The sequence below is a fragment of the Stegodyphus dumicola genome, chromosome 12, assembly GCF_044657685.1.
Source record: "Stegodyphus dumicola isolate Sdum_Otavi_A_Nest chromosome 12, ASM4465768v1".
NCBI lineage: Eukaryota > Metazoa > Arthropoda > Arachnida > Araneae > Eresidae > Stegodyphus > Stegodyphus dumicola.
In genome coordinates this window covers 40,622,613-40,643,383 of record NC_140779.1, presented here as the reverse complement: position 1 = coordinate 40,643,383, position 20,771 = coordinate 40,622,613, and the positions used below count along the sequence as shown (strand labels likewise).

At 30.6% G+C, this 20,771-nt stretch overlaps 1 protein-coding gene across 1 annotated transcript in view; it reads right to left on the bottom strand.

Moving 5' to 3' along the window:
- The window catches only part of LOC118196596 (PP2C-like domain-containing protein CG9801), a 74,026-nt gene that overhangs the window by 9,548 nt on the left and 43,707 nt on the right, over positions 1–20,771 (bottom strand). The window contains exons 2-4 of the mRNA XM_035368067.2: positions 7,202–7,515; positions 5,606–5,716; positions 89–270 (exon numbers count right to left, since the gene is read on the bottom strand). Of these exons, the coding sequence (XP_035223958.1) occupies positions 89–270; positions 5,606–5,716; positions 7,202–7,515 (607 nt within the window). The remainder of the gene's footprint in view (positions 1–88; positions 271–5,605; positions 5,717–7,201; positions 7,516–20,771) is intronic.

Genomic DNA, 20,771 nt, shown 5'->3' with positions numbered 1-20,771 from the left:
TTAGCAGGCATTAAATATTGTTAAGTTGGTAAACATACTTATATTTTCAGAATCTTATTTACAAATATACTTTATGGAGCTAAATTACCATAGTTGTCTCTATCCTTCCACCTTCTCTGTACAACGCATTGTTCAAGTAATCCATGCAACCATGGACAGCGCATCTTGCAGCAAGGCAGGACTTCTCACCCCAATTGACACCATCAGCTAGAACCAGAACTGCACTGTTTTCACGCAAACAAACAGCAAAAGCGTCTGCAACTGGCTCCCCTGTGTTATAATTAACATGACAAAGCATAAATTATCTAATACTTTAGGAATCAATGACGCAAACATTTTCAGTTTGTTTGCTGGTGAAGATACGTATTAATCTCTTATTAGAATTATATTTTCACATGTACGCTTCTTTTTTACATAAATATATACATCTTCTAAATTTTATTTTTAAATAAGTAAGTAGATACGAATTTAATCTATATAAATATAATATATAGGAAGATGTATAGCATTTTAGACTTAATTAGAAATTAATTACATATAATTCTTTTTTGCTTGTTTATTCTATTACAATGCTTAATTATCTGTATATTATATTATTTTTTTAAAGTATTTTATTAATATTTTGTATCATCTACTTGCATTATGCACACAGACTTTAAGGGATGCGAAACACACAAAATTGCTCATGACATTTTTGAAAAACTAAAGTTCAATTCTAACTTTACATATATATAGTATGGCAAATTTAAAAATTGGCAAAATGATATTTTAGTTTGATGTTGATTTAACCCTCTAAGTGATGTAGATTTTTTAATTTTTAAGTTTAAATTATTTTTTAATTTTTAAGTGATGATGAACAGCTGTATTTAAATAACATTTATGAGCTAGATTTATATAATGACTTATTTGTTTTCGTGAATCTCTATTCAATGGGATAATATTTTGATCATTAAAGAATATAAGAAAATAAAATATTTTAAATAAATAAAAATTGTTTGTTATCGTTATTGTTTGATGAAATACGCTAACGATATTAGCTTAATTACAGTTTTGAGCCGCTTTTCCTTTGATAAGTCTGACACAAACCTTGGGTTGGGCTAATTTATCATTTGTTGCAATTCTTTGTACATATTTACTGTGTATTTGAAATGTTTTTAACTATTTGCGAGCATCTTTTTAAAATTATTAAAATTTATTAGGTTTTTTTCTTATGCCTTTTTGAATTTGAAGTTATCTCGTTTTATAGTTTTTACACGATAACTTAGACTCCTTAGTATTGTTAGTTGTTTTTACATGATGTAACTATTTTACACAGGAACTGCAGTGTCAAATGTACTTTTTAGCAATAGCTTTTAAATATTCCTCTTCTTTGCAAATATTTTAAATAAATAAATATATGCTTATTGACTGATAAAAATGGTCATGTTGCTCAGAAGGTTTAATAATAAAAAAAACTCAGCGTACTTTAAAAGGCAAAAGACATGAAGACTTAAAATGCAAACTGACCTTTTATTTTAATCAGTATGAAACTAAGAAGTTAAATTTAAAATTTACCATACAATAAACATTTTAAAAATTTTGTAATTAATAAACTTAATAATAATAAAGACATTTGCTTAAGAGCAATTCATTGGGAATGGCCAAACCTAATACAGTCAAAAGTCGTTAATTCGGACACCCATAATCCGGAATGATCTATAATCCGGACCTCAAAACTACAAACTTTCTGCGTATGCGGCGCGTTCACACATGCGACAGGTGTTTACGAGTGCGCGTAAGACCTTTACGGCTGCGAATATGTGTGTGCGCATGTGCGTTTAATGTGTAACGGACGGTATAAGCTAAGCTAAAATTATCTAATTCAGTTAATGTTGCAGATTGCGTTGTTCCTTAATCTTCGAATCGGATCCGGCTTATTATTTTTTGCAGACTGTTAGAGCAAGTTCATAAAAGTAAGCTTGAACTTTCGATTATGTCAAATAGAATTTCCGATATATGTTTACTAATATGTAATTTGTATCTACAAAGCGAAAGTATGTTTTGAAATTCGAAATCTGTTTATCAATTTCACGCTGCGGATTGGAAGTTGATCTGTCATCACTATCCTTATCTTCAGAACAGATGTTTTTATTTTATTTGGTTTATAACTCCTTACTAAGTGTAGTATTTCATCTCTACGTACTCCGTCTTTGATATGATTTAAATCAAGTTCCTCGTCATTATAATTCGCTTCCGATAGTGAAGAAAGTGATCTAGAAGTTATTGAAAACGAAAACATTGCGATTGACAAATTAGTCTGTATTCTCAACACAGCATTATAGGACTTGAACAGCGGAACTTTGTAACTAAACAAGAAATTGTGTCTGTTTAATAGAATTAAAGAGAATTATCACATGAAACGAAGCAACTTACATTGAAAGAAATGTTTAATAAAGTAAACAAATAAATATTAAGCTTTTTCTTTTTGTAAATTTTGATACTCTTTAGATCATAATTGTTCTTTATTTCATAAATTACGGTTTCATATTTTTAATTTTGTAATTTCTGCGTGCCATCTTACCAGATTTAAACTGATGATCTATAATCCGGAAAAATCGAAAATTCAGAATCGCCGAAGTCCCGACAAGTCCGGATTAACGACTTTTGACTGTAGTATTTTAATCATTACATCACTAACAGTGTTATCCAAGATGCACAACAAGAGATAGATACATAAGAAACAGAGAACATACACACACAGCCACAACTTACGTAGGAGTCAGTGCTTAAATTGCGCTGGAGCCCGACTCCAGTACTTCTCAATTTTTAAGATAGATTACAATTTTAGCTGGAGCGCACCCGAGCCTTAAATAAGATGAGCTCCGGTACTTTCTTTTATAAAACTGAACCACAATTTAAAGGGAAAAAAATTAGAATTCCTAACGATTTAGTTTAACAATCAGCAAACCTTGCAGTTCTCTATTTCCCTAGAAATACAAACTCATGAGAACATGAGATGTTCAAGTGTAAAGTCCCCTCACTTACATGCTGAAACCTTTCCCTTTAAGAAGGGCGATAAATTTGGGGGAGTTTGTTTAGGAACGCGCAAATTTCTTGCCATTCCATCGTATCTAGTGTATTGTTATCGATGCTTACAGTTAAGTTATCCTCCCAGGAAGAAAAATTTGTGTTCTTAAGTGACAGCGAGTACAATAAGAGTGAAATACTGAGATAAACTACTCAAGCACATCCTATACATTGTCTTCCCATAGTATCCACTAATGGGGGGGAAAGCGCAACTAACAACTTTACATTCATCCTTAGGAGTCAGATTCAGGACTCATTTTATCCCTGACACACATCTGCTTGATGGCTATCAGCAGAGAGCCGCGGTCAAAGAAAACGTTCTCTCTCACCAAGATTCCCCTCATTTTTTGTTTCCACCCACTCATGCCCTCATTCTGTTTCGCCCTGGAAATTTCATCAGCTATAAGTATATTTAATTTTTATGTGACGATAAAAGAACTTCCCCTCCCCCATAATCAGAGCTTAAATTGGGCTGGAGTACACCTGATCTCGGCTCCGGTGTTTCTTAGTTTTTGTAATAAATCATAATTCTAGTCAGAACGCACCGGAGCCCTGAATAAGAAGGCTGCCACACTTCTTTTATGTAACTGAACAAATTCAGTAAAAATTTGATCTCGAAAGTTTTATTTATTGCAATAAAATTATATTACAAATCGCTTATTAAGTTTTAATTTATTTCTTTACATTTTATTTAATTTTAACTATTTAATTATTTTAACTTTTACCTATTTAACTATTTTAATAAGTAATAATTAATTAATTTTATTTAAATAAATAATAATCATTAATCAAATAATAATTGACAAATATTAATTATTAAAATTAATTAAATAATAATTAATTTCATAATAATTAACTATTTAATTTTAAAATTATTAATGAGTTTAATAGTCATTTTATTTATTTATTTACTCTTGTCCCTCTTTGCTGACAGTCTTCCATACGGCTCCAGCACTTCTAAAGCCTTAGCCCCTACTCCCCCAGCACACATGATCATCGCACTTCCAATCAACCTCCTCCTCACAGCCACACTGGATGCTTTCCTGACTCCATTCAGCCTCGGATCATCGTCACTGCTGCCTGCACGCTACTCTGATCATCACTCTTTGGAAGTTTTATCTCTCAACGCCGCTTCTACTGCATTTTAATTGCTATCATCACTCTCTAAAATTGACATTTACCTCAGGACTCTCTCTACACACACACACGCACACGCACACGCACAAAAAAAAAAAAAAAAAAAAAAAAAAAAAAAAGGATTCACCTGCCGTACCTCAACATTAATTATGCTTATTATTGCTACTCTTCAACCCAAATTCCACGATTGCCAACATTCAGAAGCAGATCCAATTGCTAAACTGGGATAGAGTCTCTTACCCAGGCGCCCAAACACATGAAGAAATCAGGGGCGTAGCTAGAGGGGGGGCAAGGGGGGACATCTGTCCCCGGGCGCAGAATCCAAGGGGCGCCAAATTGATGTTACGACATTTTAGAATTAAATGTTTTCTATCCTTGGAAAGCAGTTAGTGGGCGCGAAATCTTCAGTTGCTCCTGGGCGCTGAAAACCCTAGCTACGACTCTGGAAGAAATTAAGCCCTGGTAGGAGTTGAACCATACACCAGAATTTGTACTAGTAGTCAATCTTTGTACTATCCCAGAGCAAACATTAGTAATTACTTTCTTGGATTTTAATGCCCACCTTCATTATCTTGATTAAAGACTATGCTATATACTTAAAGTTCATTGCATTTAAAGAACATGAAGAGAACAATACATGTACTTTCAATCCATAATTTTTATGCAGATTATTGTCAAATTTCTTAAAAATATATCACACAATTTTAATAAGCTTCACTGTGTATGTTTATTTTTTATAAATTAATTAATAATTTCTGATCTCATGACTGAGGCTTTAGTGACTTCAAAAGTCCACTTCTGTTAGTCATAGCATATAATTAAAATAATTTACACAGCTTTCCCCTCTTCGAAATTGTACAACAGTAATTTTCTTTAGTATTATATAGCTCTAACAAACAGATATATACAATGAATTTTTTTATGCATTTTTATTAAAAAAAAAAAAAAAAATTCAAAAATCTCTTATAAAATTTTAAAGTTAAAACAAACTTTTAAAAATAATAAAAAATGAAATCATTCTTTACATTAGATGGAAGAAATACTGACACACTCAACTTATATGTTATATATCTTTTAGTCATATACTGCAACAATCATTAAGCCAATGTTACAAAAGAGCATGTGTTTTGTACATAACACAATTTGTTTCCTCTTTTAGGGGCATGTTGTCGATCAGTATTAAAAATTCCATTAATATTCATTTAAAGAATCTTTTATGCACACATTTTCAAATAATTTTTCATGCTTGTTTAAATAGTCACATGATGCGGGAATTTGTGACACTATTATACAGAAAGATATACGAGGTTCTACACAAAAATTTCAAACATATTACTTATTATATTAGCAATACTTAACACAATATGGACATTTTTGATACACTGGTACGGAATTTGATTACCTGCATTGGCATTTGTTACAGGATGCTTTTCGTATAAAGATGTTGCAGTTCCGTAGGCTCTTTCATCTGGTTGATTCCAGTTTTTAATTCCAGCAATTTCATCTGGAAAATCTGTAATGTAAAATAAGTTTATAAAAAAAAAGACTACCTTAATAGTATTTAAAAATTTAAAATATACTATCAATAACAGACTTAAAATATTAGTCACTATTTTCAGTTAAAAGAAAAGGGCTAAATGTATGTCAAAACAAAATGGCAGCAGAAACAAAGATTGTCCCTGTGCTCTAATTTGAAAAATATAAAATACTGAAAAAAATACATGCTAAGAAAAAAAAAATACCAGATATGATATATAAAAACAATTATATAATAAGGATTAATGTAAGATTTAGCAATTATTTTCCTTTGATTTTCCTCAACAGGAAGTATTCTGCAATATTTACTGTTAGAGTGAATCATTCATGCCAGGAAACAATTATAAGCAATAAATGTGTATAACAACAAAGACACAATTATCTCTTAATAAATAAACTCTTAACACACAATTACCTCTTAGCTTATTTTTGTTGTTGCAATATGATAATAATGAAATATAGCAGGATTAGCTTAAATGCCGTGCATTTATAAAACATTTAGAACAGTTTTTCATGCTTCATATAGAGTTTTAATTAAAGATTTTATATAGATATTCTTTACAACTTTAAATTTTTATTATATATAATTTAAATATTATAACATATTACATAACATAACTTAAATATTACATCACATTTTCTTAAAAATATTTCATCAAGATAATTTGTATTTAGCAAAGGAAAACATAAACTTGGATTTATAAGAGTTAAAAACTTGGATTTATAAGTGCACTTTACAATATTTGAAAGAATATTTATTAAATTAGCATATGACGTCATTTTTTTAAAAATATCAACGAATATAAATGCCCTACAAAGGTCAAATTTATGACTTTTTCAGCAGAGACTGATCAGTGCCATGGAAGAAATATCAGCGATCTTTTTTTAACAACAAAGAATAAAAAGATCTCCATTTATAAGTTTGTCATCATATCAGTTGTGCTGAATGCAAGCTTCTTATTTCTATATATTTTTCCAAACTGCAAAGAAGGTCGAGAAAAGGAGGGGAGGGGGAATTATTCAGCTGTTAAATTTTTTAATTAAATTATTTATGGAAAAATGTTTTTTAAATAATAAATGATAATTTTTTAGGCCAGTTACTCTCAAATGTAAAAATCAATTCTCAGTTAATTATTTAATGCAGAATGATACCAATTACTTTAATTGATATTTGTTGAATACAGGATAATACCATTTATATTAATTGCTATTTGCTGCACTTAGCTACTGCAGCATTTGTGAGTAATATAATTAGCTTATAACATCAGCATAAACTATTACAACAGAGATCAAGGACTTTTATGCATGTAACTCATGTTTAAAATACTCACAAGTGTAATAAATACTCTAGCAACGGAAATAAAGCTTCACAAGCAGGATTTTATAAGAAAGGATGCATAATAACTTAGCTTACAACTATAATATTAATATCAAATTTATACAATAATATAAAAGAATAAACCTTGAGCAACTGATGTGATTTTTTCATTAACAGGTGCTTGTTCATTTATCTTTTCTTTGTTCTCAACAGCATTTGATTCTTCAATATTCAGCTTGTTTATGTTCTCAGAACTTCCTTCATAGTCTTCATCTATAAAGTCAACGTCTAAATCAAGATACTCAAAAGGTTTCTGTTTTCTGTTTACTTGAGTTAAACCTCCCGCTGGTCCGGTGTGTGCAGCAAGAACTACTTTTGATAATTTAGCAACTTTTTTCATTGGCAAGTCATAACAGCATTTTCCAAATATTATTTCCGGCTGATTTCGCTTGAGTTGTCTGCAAATAAAAGTAAATAATAAGACAAATAAAGAGAGACTTTAATAAGACAAATTCTTAAACTAATAATTTTATAAACTCAAAAAAGATATTAACTTTTCACGTATCCAATACAAATTTTCAAATTAGTCTTTACTTTACAATTGAAACTGGAAATTCGAACTTTATTAACTCCTATACTATTATATAACTAGTTGAATAATTATCTTTTATTTGCTTTCGACTTGACAAGCGGAAAGACTGTGAGGTCACATTTTAAATAGATTATTCGTCAGTAGATGGCGCCACAAGCTCTCAAAAAGTGAAATTTCCAGGGTAATTTGAACATGACTCCAACAGTGAATTAACTTTGCATACTATCAATTTAATTATTAAAAGCTTTTATTTAGTTTACTCATAATGTTTGTAGCTACGATTAAAAGACTGCCATCGGTTTTTAAACCACTTCTTGATAAACTTAATTTCAAGTATAAATTTTGTACACATTCTGTGGGTGACAATACATTGATTATAGTGAAGTGATTTCTTTTCAAAATTCCATTTAGATTTTTTAAAATTTAATGCTGAAACAATTTTTCCCGCATATCTTCGTTTGACGAAAAAATAAAAATCTCAGAAGTTTTATTAAAAAACTGTAATCTGAAAAGTTCAGATAGTAACAGTCTAACATCTCGCTAAAATGTTTAATATAAAAAAAATTCTAGAAAAATGTTAAAAATATGAAGTATTATAAAAAAATTCTATAGCATTTATGATGACATATGGCATTAGAAACATCTTTTATTAATTATAAAAAGCTGCAAACGTTCATAAAAATTATCAACAGGATGTATTCCATACTAAATGTTCTTTAATATGTATCACTTAGTTATACTACTAATAAAGATTTAAATTGTTAAAAAGAGCGTTTATTGTTTTTAAATTGAGCAGTTTGATAACCTCTAAGCGAATGATCAAATCAGAAATGTAAATCAAGGAACAGTAACACTCTGAGAACAGGCTATGCACGAAGACACGCATAGAAGATAAATTAAAAGGTTTTACATTTTTCAGAATGGCAACACTTCCTAAAAGCGCTCGAATGATAAATGCTACTTCTAGATTGTTTCCGTTCTTCGTCCACTAATTTCAGACGCACGATTATGTCTATGGATTTTATTTCCTCATTTTATATGTTAACTGAACAATGAAGAATAGTGAGATAAACGAATAAAATACCATCAAAACCGTGCTATCAAATCAGTTGAATGAAGATGGTGTTATAACAAAAGCCGAATATTTTCAGAAATAATTAATAACTGAAAGGTGAAGTAAAACATTTAAAATCGCGAAAAATTAAGACATTAATTTTTAGGAAAATAATTAATGTTGTGACTTTTATTTCAGTAATTCTGGCACGTCAGTTTTTCGTGAACGACCCTTTTTATTTTGTAACACTGTTAATACTTAAATTTCAATTATTAAAAAATCTACCAAAAAATTTTCCATCTTATGTACTTCCACGATATTTGTCTCATGGTAATACAATTTTTTTTTTTTAAATTACGTACAATATTTATCTTACAGCAACATAATGTCATGCCCGTTGGAAACATATTTATATTATTTTTTATGTTGATATTTAACTTTTCATTTTTAATGACAGAAATGCCTATTTAAGTAGATTTTATACAGCCCACGGACTATTGGGAATTATAAAAAAAATCTTTAAAAGGAATCTTTTTAGAAACCACAAAACTCCTAACCATAGGTATGCGGTTTGAAAATAAAAATAAAACTAGCAGAAAAGTCTTCTGAAAAATGAGAACGTACAGTATTTTTGAAGTTTCGGGAAGTCTATTCCATTGCAAGCAGAAACATTCAGGTATAATAAATTAATTGTGGGATGTTTCAAAAGAACAATTTTATTTTATTTTATTTATTTATTTTGTGTGTATGTAAAGACGGTAAACAGTCGGTATAAAATGATGCTAATTGTTACAAAAAGATGAGTATTAGCTGAGTACGAGTGAATTTAGGTTGGATGTGGTTCAGGATTTTGAACTGAAAATCCCAATGATAATGTTTTAATATTATAGTAAAACCTATGAGCAATTTTAGAAACGGAATTTTTTGATGGTTACGATTTTTAAATTGGCATCCAATGTGCTATTCCTTATAAACCAAGGTATATTGACTTTTCTCTAAGGACTTTATTATTTTATAAAAAATTATTTTTTTTAGTGGCATTTATCCATAAGACATAAAGTAAAGTTAGACGGAATACTGTTTTATACAATGTCATTTTATTATGAAGAGAAAGACTACGATATTTTTCAAGAAGAGGTCAATGGAAACACTAAATTTATTTCTGAGTTTGGCAAAGTGAGGTCTAAAAGTGAGTTTGTTGTCAAGCGCGATGCCTAGATATATGACTTTTTGTTTTCAGAGTGTTATTTCTTCAGACAACGGGGGGAGTAGACGGTAAATCGAGTGACTGGCGTTTTCAAAACAGAACTGCATTTGATGGGTCGATATTAATTGATATTCCCCAGTTTGCAAGCCATGCCTCTACCAAATCAATATAATGCTGAAGCTGAATGTAAATATTTTTTTAGTGTACCAGAATCACCAGCCTGTATCAGAGCAGCTGTGTCATCAGCGAAGAGTGTTTAAGGGATTTGTTTCCGCATGCTTTCGTGGTATAATTGGAAGCGCGCTCTAAGCGTATTTAGAAGGTCCAGAGTTCGAATCCCGGTGAGGCCACTGCGGATTCCTTCAGTTTCCTGACATTGAAAAATTTTAAAGGACTCTACACGTGCTATCTGGGCGTTGAGGGATACCGTAAATATATATGTTATATAATAAGGGACTTAGAACTGAGACTTGGAGCATTCCTACATAACTGGCCGCCGCAATGAGTATGGATTTCCATTTCGGATACTAAATGATGTCATATGGAGTAAAGAGAGAATAATTCGAATCAAATTATCTGGAAAATTAAGTTTAATCAAATGAACTACAGTGTCAAACGTTTTTTTAACGTTTGACCATGCCTGCGGGCAATTTACTATCGAAGCCTTTAGTAGTTTCCTTTATTCTGAAATAGAGAAAAACCATGGGAACAATAAGGGCGACGCTATCCGCCATCACGGGTAAGTGTTGCCAACCAAATGTACGACAATTTTACCAAACAGATTTCACTGGGTTGATTTGCCCACTAAGAGACAGGAGAAAAAAAAAAAAAAAAAAAAATTATCTTTTAGCATTCAGATTTGTAGTGTCTAAGTTAATCGTCCATCCGTAGTAGTATTTTTGCATTTATTGCATTTATTATACAAAAGAAAGTAATCATTTAATGACAGTTCTGTGGTCTTAATTTAATGACACTTCATAACCAGTTCTGTGGTCTTTTTGATGTTTCGTTTTCATCCAAATCTGAAGTCTTTGGCCCGAGAATTTCATCCGAAAGTTTTAAGTCGCCCTTCCATATAAAATGGTTAAACAACCTTATGTTAAACAATCCTTGATTCTTGTGGGAAGGACCCAAGCAAGGACATTTTAAGCATTGCAACTCATGTTATTTTCAGTTCCACATGAAACATTATTATTTATACCCTACAATGCAGAACCATTAGTCCGATTTCAAAGACGTCCTCAAATGGCAATCCAAACACGTAGTTGTGAGATATTCAAATGGTATATTATTTTAAATTTAAGAGCTTCTACAACTGGGGAACTTGGCGATTCATCAAGAAAAACCCGCCGGCGGTTAACATTTCAGTCGAACCATAAAAGCTATTTTTCATTTACAATAGCAGATTTTCAGTTATTTCACCATTAAACATTATCATTTTCTTACTAGACAGGAAAAAAAAACAAAATAAAAATGACATATTTGAAAAGCAAGGTGAAAGCCCTTGACCTCTTAAAAGGCAAACAAAAAGTTACTTAATCGTAATCGCAACAATTCCATCAGAAGAAGACTATAACGATGCCCTCCTGTGAAACAAAAACTTTCTCCCGCCATCGTTAGGTAGAAACTTCCATTATCGTAATATTTCGAACTGCCATTACGCACTCTATCAGTGATGCGCGAAGCAAAGCTGCATGGTCATGTCCTTAACATGCTTTCTTCTATATATCCTTAAACATTCTTTTTCATGCTTAGAACCGGTGCTACTTGCTTATTTATCTACTTACTTCGCATCGAAAGTGACTTCAAGAAAACAGATTATGATATTATTTTTTTGCATGTACATTTCACAGTATTCTCACGACCGTGATTTTAGATATAGTGATGCGGAAAGATTGCAGGGAAGACTTAACAATTTAAAATAATCTGTAATAGTATTTTGTTTAAATTTGGAAGCGAAATAATGGAATCACATGTTACGCGAAAATTGTGATTTTATTTTCGCAGTTTTTTAACACTGGTACAAGTTACAAAGCTTTTTATGTAATTTGATGGTTTAGGTAAAAAGTTAAAATAATTCACCGATTTTCGTACACACTTAATTGAAATTTAAAAGCCAGTTCTCATTAGACGGTGCACAGCGAATATGAAGCACTGGAAGGGAATTACTCACTGAAAGCTTCTAACTTCATTAAGTATAGTAGCTGCTCCTTTTTTATACATATTTTGCTTGCGCCATTTAGAATACTATTTCGTGGCCCTTTTCTTAACAGTTGAAAGGGAGTGGTCCTCTTTTCATTACGTGGAAATTACACTAAAGAATTTGCAAAAATTATGCACACAAATGAAAAATTAACTACCAATAATTTGTGAATTCCAATCCAATTTTTTCATTTTCCGCGTCTTAAAAATAGTATATATATATATTATATATTTGAATTAAACAAATATTCTCTATTCGTATAAAGCTAGTTAAAGTTAATTTAAATTTAAAATTATGAAATTTTAATTGCATATAAATAAAAAATTAATTATTGCTCCGAACTAATTTACAATATCATTTAAATTCTGAGAGTATATGTAAATTAAGTGCAAGTACCTAAAACCATATATATATATATAAATATAAATTCTGAAAGCTTTCAGATTTTATATTACGCCCAAAGAGGTTTCCCCCCCATTCACACATACATACACGTGTCGAGAGCAATTGGACTAACGCTCCTTTGGGATAAAAATTATTTAAAAACAGCACATCTTTAGAATTTACGATAGACGCGCTGGAGATAAAAATATTTTATTCCGTACAGTGTGTTACCACTGCTTGAATTGAAATCGTTGAGTTTCTTAATAAAAAATTCGCTAACGTTTAAAAAGTATGAAATAGATAATAAAACAAATACTCAAGATTTGGGCTTTCAGGTGTCCATATTCGGGTGGAGGATTACGTCATTCAAAATTTGATGGCTCTAGTTACCGTTGTTTTTTCGCAATGGGAGAAACATACATACTTTCATGCAGATTATTAGTCCAAAGGGACTTGAGTCCCGAAAGACTATTACTTTCGTTTTGGCATTTTGCGTCGGACTCATAAATGTCGGTTCACTTTTCAAACTGTTGCCACAAAATGTTAGAGTCCTGCATTATATTTGAAGAAATTAAATAATGAAAATCTGCGTAAATGTATGTATATTTCTCACATTGTCATAAAATAACGGTACATAGAGTCATCGAATTTTGAATAACGTAATCCTCCAACGAATATGAGCATGTGGAAGACCAAATTTGAAATTTGAAATATGTTTTATGATCGATTTCCTATTTTTTAAAACTTTGACGAATTTTTGATTAACAAACTCAAGGATTTCAAAGCGAGCAATGGCAACGTTGTGCAGAAAAAACATTTTTATCTCCAGCGCGTGAGTCTCTGTATCGGAAATTCTAAAGATATGCTCGTTTTAAAACTATTTTGCGATATTGCTGTTGCACTGGATCTTATGGTTTAAGTGCGAGGAACGTGATATTTAATAAAGAAAGGTAACACATAAAATGTTAAAAAACGTCCCTTTGGACGTAATTTAAAATCTGAAACATTTCAGATTTTTTTTTTTTTTCATTATTTAATTTCTCTAAATATAATACAGGGCGATAAGATTTGGTGGCAAGAATTTGAAAACTGATACAGCCGTTTATAGTGATTCGATGCAAAATGCCGTTTCGAGACTAACCCTTCTAGGCTTAGGGGAAAAAAAAAATCTTAAGGTGGAATCTAAATAAGTTTCAGTTTGAACGTTTTGTTGACATGGCAATTAGATCGCTTTTCAGGCATACTGACTAAAGTGAAATGTTCTAAAATGTTCTCTAAACTTAAAGCAAAAACTGCAAAACAAAAGTTGCTCATCTGGAAATTTAATGATACACGTAAAACAGCGCTAATTTTTAACTCTGTAGTTGGTCCTAAAATTATTAATTATGAATGTTTTACTGAATTTTGTACTGACAGGCAGAGAACATTTCGGATTTAACTTATTAGCACAATGAACAATGAACACCTCTTTTTTTTTTTCTCCTAAAGAGACCACCTAATAGTTAAATTTTATAGTTTCAAAATCATATAGCTGAAAATGTTCTCATAAAATTCGCTACCTAATTTAGAGTAAATCTGTATTTAGAATTACATACTTAGAAAATAAATAAGACCAGCTGGGAATGACATTTACGGCCGTTATTTGCGAACAATTTCTACACAGCCAAAGGTTACCTCATAAATTATTTGGCACAACAAATCTTTGCATTTATAAAGTCAAGTTAACTAGATAAGACTGCTTTGAACTTGACATGTATTGGCTGATCAAGTGATCGCAGCAGAGCACGAGTAGGCAATCCACTTTAAGAAGGATGTTTTCGAAGGGTATTTTCAAAGGGAAAGTAGACCACATTTGTCATACACATGGGGAAACCGCGAAAATTTCATGCAGTTGTCCCTACCACCGGAAGCTGGACAAAGAACAAATAATATTCATAGTTTTCGTCACTGTTCGATCCTTCTTTTTAGCACCTGAGAAGAGTCATATTTTAGTTGTCTGTCAGTAATGAGGAAGTAAAATTTTCAAGTTCGTCAATTTTTTACTAAAATTTTAAACCAAATTTATCCATGTTATAAAAACTATTACGGGTTTTATGCAGCGATAAAACAATAGAAGTACGTTTAACATTTAAAAAATTACAGAGCAACAAATGTTTCAGAATTCCTTGCTATTACGAACACAATATATGATAAATAAGAGGGAAAGAACAAGAGTTTGGAAACAGCTATCCCATATTGTTACCCTTTTGGTATGGCAGAGAACAGAAATAAATTTGAAATCCGCTGCATTCTGCATTCGTAACTAACTCAAAAATTAAAATGTTTTCCTCCCAACAAGTGAATTATTATGCAAAAAGAAGACATTTTGCCTCAAACACGCCAAATAAATAAATAAATAAATAAATAAATAAATAAATAAAAAATATTACATGTTAGTTTGTTGTTTAGAATACATGTCTCGTTTCCTTACCGTTAAGAGCAGAGAAAACTCTTTTTTCTCTTACTTTTGCACTGAACTACTTCAAATGTTTCTAATATGATAATAAAAGTCATCAAAAACGTTACAAAGAAGCTTGATTACTGCCGGTGAAGTTATAACAGCTGAAAATCTAAAGCGTGTAACTGCTATCATAAACAAAATTTAATATTATTGCCAACACATAAAGAAGAAAACGTAAACCTAGCATTTTAAACATAAAAAAACAGTTAATAATAATCAGAAAAGGAAATTTTGTTTAATTTCCGGCCAAATACCGAATAAGAAATCACATGCAAAATTTATTAACTTTTCCTTCTCCTACCGAAGCAGGAAGCACAAAAATAAATTCAAGGAATAGCCTCTGTTTCTGCAGCAAAAGTTATTTCTATATTCGTTTTAATTCTTCTGCTTGAAGCAAAAAGGAAATAATGTATAACAAAATTCGAATTCAGATTGAAATGAAAATAACTTTACCAAACACGATTTTAATATTCGTTTAGCATCAATTTCTATACGAATAAATTTTAAAATCCTTCTAAGGAAGAAGATATCGTGAAAAACATTTTGGCTCTAAAACTGATAAATCAGTTTACAGAAATAAAAAAAAAATTAAAAAAATAGGAAACAAAACAAATAAATAAATAATCTGAAGGGTTTCAGATTTTAAATTACGTTCAAAGGGGCGTTTTTTTAACGTTTCGTGTGTTATCTTTATTTATTAAATATCATGTTCTTTGCACTTAAACCATAAAATTCAGTTCAATAGCAATGTCGCAAAATAATTTTAAAATGAGCCTATCTTTAGAATTTTCGATACACAGTTCCGCGCGCTGGAGATAAAAAGGTTTTCTTTTTCCCCGTAGAGTGTTGCCATTGCTCGCTTTGAAATCCTTGAGTTTGTTAATAAAAAATTCGTTAAACTTGTACAAAATATGAAATCGATAATAAAACAAATTCCAAATTTAAAAATTGGTCTTCCGCATGCCCATATTCGTAGGAGGATTACGCCATTCAAAATTCGTTGGCTCTACGTACCGTTGTTTTATCACAATGCGAGAAATAGTCATACATTTATGCAGATTTTTCATTATTTAATTTCTTCAAACATAATGCAGAACTCTTAACATTTGGTGGCAATAGTTTGACAAGCGAAACGAACATTTATAGTGACTCAACGCAAAATCGCAAAACGAAAACTATAGTCCTTCAGGGACACAACTCCTTTGGACTAATAAATTACAATTAATTAATATTAAATAATTAATATTCTCAGTTTTTATGGGAGACATTTCTCAGCAATTTCCCAACTTCTCAATTTCAGCTTTTTCAAGAAATTTCAGGATCTCTCCAGAAATGAGACATTAAAAATTTGATTTTTCTCGGAAAAGAAACAGTACCCCTGGCCATTCAGTACGACATCCGAAATTCACTACCTTATAATGCTTATATCTGCCTTCATATTGTTCGACGTTCCTAGTAGTTTGAAGTGTAACTGCTGCTTATACTGATACAGTTCTTCATAGTATCAATATCTAAAACATAGCATCAATTCTTCCTTAATGAAAACAAAATTTCAGAAATCATGTTCCAGCGCAATATTTCGATATTTTCATTATTTTGAGAGAAAATACTTTACCTTAAAATGAATCACTCATTTTTATGCATTAATTATTCATAAGAAGACATGAAAATAAATTTAAAAAAAAAGAATTCAGAAAATGTACGATGCATTTATGAATCCGTAACATCCAACCATAACAACTATCGATAAATGCATTTTGCAACACCAGTTAAACCATGGAGGTAGGAAGTAAGAAGGAGTCGCCCTAAACAAGTTTCTCCGTACCCTGCTCTGAAGCACCGGCGATCCCTACGTGGTGACCAAAACATTGGGTCATTTACCATTGAGTTCTATGGGATTTGACGCGTTCGGGTGTAAATATTTTGTAATTACGTCGCAAATATACATATAAATGTATATATTTTCTTTTTCTACAACACTTCAGAGTCCTAAGTATATGAAAACAACATATTTTTAAACAATATTTCATTCTGAACGGAATTAAATGCTATACTTTTCACAAGATAGTTTTCTCAGAATGGTTTAATTTGAATGAAATATTTTCACAAGTTTTCGTTAATTACATTAGAAAAAAAAATTAAGGTAATTCGATTTTATTCGGTTAAGGTACAAAAATTAAGATCGAAGTTTATTGTATTATTAATATTAAAATTATGCATTATTTCTTTTCTATTTATAGAGCTTCTTCCTAAAATACTTTCTTAAATATGACATGATTTTTTTGGCTTCTTTTAAATCGAAAAATGTAAGTCAATTTATAATTAATGCTCTATTCGGTTCATTTTAAATTAGAGAATTATTAGGAAAATAGTATTTGACTTTCTCTGAACATTTCTGAAAAGGAATAAAATAAGTTTTTTTTTTAAGTATTATTTAAAACTTGTAACTGAGTTATTATAAAATGTAAAGGGAATAATTCTTTTAATTATACTTATCAGATTTTTTTTTTTACCCTTCATTTCAACAATACATATTCCAAAACTCTTTATTACGTTCTTAAGTGCGCATCTCATAGCATTTGTTTTACAATACCTTTTAACAGATTGCTTTCCAATACGAACAATTCTTGCTTAAAACGTATTTGTGAACAGGATTTCAATTTATGTTTACAATTCAATATTAAGGTTATTATATATTTAGATAACATTTATAATCATTATAAATTAGATACATTTAATCATTAGATTTCTTCACAGTACTATCACAGTTGTTTATAAGTGAATAAATTCTTCATTTCAAATACATTTATAAATAATTTAATGAATATTTAAGTATTTTGTCAAAGGCAGATACATGCTTTTTGCAAGCACATGCATAAATACCCATACATATTTCCGATTTATCATTTCCGGGATGTGCAAATCTTTAATTTCTGTGCATTCACTATATTTTTCGTGTAAAGTAATTTACACTAATTTAGCATACACCCGAAAGTTTTACATAAAAAATATATATGAATATAATTTGAATGAAAATTATAAGTATTATTTTTAATACCCACTCATAGGTTAGTTTTTCTTCAAAATTCCCCCACGATGGCATCTCTCTCTTTAGGCAGATAGCCCTTGCATGCGTTACTCTATTTAATAAAAACTTAATCTGACCTATGTGCCTAATTACAAATATTTTAACATACATAATTTTATATTTACATTTAGCCATCAAGTTTCAAACTTTTCAAATCTTCTAGAAAATAAATTTTGGCAGATCTCTTTTAACAATTTTCTTAAAATCTATATTTTTGTAGTGCAACAGCTTAGAATTTTATAAAACAAATTCATAATCAAAATCGCTGTTGTTAGTTATCGAAAAATAACCAAGATGTGATTTTTGCGTAAATGTCAGTAAACTATACAAATTGCTATTATCCATCACACTATGAATGTTTCTTTCATGCGAGAGTGTCCCTTTTTCGATTTCTATGGAACTGTCGTGTGTCGAAATACTATCAGAATTTTGTCAAGCGAGCTTCTGAATGTAAACAAAAAACACCCCGTCTGGTGACCCAAGCTTCAAAGCAGTGCTTCACTTCTAGCGCGGAATGGCCCCTCCTCCCTTTCCTACCTCCATGAGTTAAACATATCATAGGCAGCAACTGGCCAAATGAACAGCAAATTAATATAAAAATAAAAATGGTAAATTTCTTAAAATATTAAAAATCTGAAAGTTTTCAGATTTTACATTACGCCCAAAGGGGGGTGTTTTTAACGTTTTGTGTGTTACCTTTATTTATTAAATATCATGTTCTTCGTACTTAAAACATAAAATTCAGTTAAAGAGCAATATGGCAAAATAATTTTAAAATGAACATATCTTTAGAATTTCCGATACACAGTCTCACGCACTGGAGATAAAAATGTTTTTTTTTTCGTACTCTGTTGCCATTCCTCGCTTTGAAATCGTTGAGTCTGTTAATAAAAAATTCTGACAAAATATGAAATAGATAATAAAACAAATTCCAAATTAGTCTTCTAGATGCTCATATTCGCAGTAGAATTACGTGATTCAAAATTTGATAACTCTAGGTACCATTGTTTTATCACAATGCGAGAAACTTACATACATTTATGCGGAATACTTCATTATTTAATTTCTTGAAATATAATACAGGGTTCTAATATTTAGTGGCAACAATGAACCGACATTTCAACGCAAAATGCCAAAACGAAATTAATAGTCTTTCTGGGCAAATTGCCCCTTTCGATTAATAAACTACCGAAAATCAAAGAGAATAATTTCTCGCATTTAATAAAACTTTTCGAGAAAGGAAAGCTGGAATTATGGTTAAGAGAAACAGACCTCACTATATACACAATCAGCGCTCTCTCAAGGACAAAGCGACAGGTGACACAAGCCGATGTCGGAAGTTCGCCACGGGTTTCACATCCTAAGCGCAGAAACAGTTGGACAACAGTTGTTGAACAGAAAGAGTATTACCAAAACATCGGCTTTTCGAAGGGCAAACAAAATTAGCAAACCACAAAAATTCCATTGTTTATAATCATTACGTTAGCCATCAAGCGGAACCACAAAACCAAGTAAATGAAACATTCAGAATGAAATGTGAAGTGTGAGTTATAAAATTATTATTTCACTTTTAAAGATAGCTTTCAGAAGTTTCTAAACCTGTTTACGGATTCATATAACTGTTTAGCTTCTTATTTAATTCATTCAGTGACTAAAAATGTTTCTCTTTCACAGTAAAAACAGCAAAAGGTATTTTAAAGAATTTTAAAGATCATGATAACAAAGCAAATGTTAGACATCCTTCCGTCTCGATTCTTTCAACTATTATTAAAGAATCTACTTTCCCATTAAGTACAAAACATTCTCAGATTTTATTTTAGGAAGTCATTACCGAAGATTCAGGGAAAGCCCTGAGGTTCTGTTTCAGTTGTAGTACTTTTGTGAAGAAACAAGTGGTGGAAGTGAAACTACATTGAGGAAGCAAAAGCGGTATATTATCTTCGACAAACGATTTCAAACCTAGCGTGATCAAAATTTATAAGTATTAACTAAGTCTTAACAATTCTGCTCGCATGGTTAATTTTTGGTAGAAATATGTAGGATATAATGAACCCTTTTTTTTAAAGCGCTGGAATTTTCTTTCCCTATTTGTATATTCATATTTTTACCTAATAAAGGCCACAATTTAACTAATTTCGGTAGTTAAAAAAATTCTGAAACGTTTTTGATTTTGACGAAGTTTATCATACCAGATGAGTTTCTTAGTAAGATGGCTTGTAAAACTTTTTTCTTTTTTTTCGTCTTTTTCTATTTAACATGTTATGTGTTAATTTTATTTACTAAATATCATGTTCTTCGCACATAAAATTCAGTTCAAAATAACGAAAACGAAATATTTTAAAGCAGAATATCTTTAGAATTTTGATTCGCGCGCTGGAGATAAAAATACTTTATTCCGTACAGTGTTGCCACTGCTGGCCTTCATATCGTTGAGTTTGTTAATCAAAAACACATTAAAATTTTAAAAGTATGAAATATAAAATTCAAAATTCCAGCTTCCAGGTGCACTTCGGGTGGAGGACTAAGTTATTCAAAATTTTACGGCTCTAGGTACCGTTGTTTTTTCCCTCAATGCGAGAAACGTTCACACATTCATGCAAATTCTTAATTATTTAATTTCTTTAAATATTAATAACATGTGACAGGGCAATAATATGTGTCGGCAACAATTTGAAAAGTGATTCAA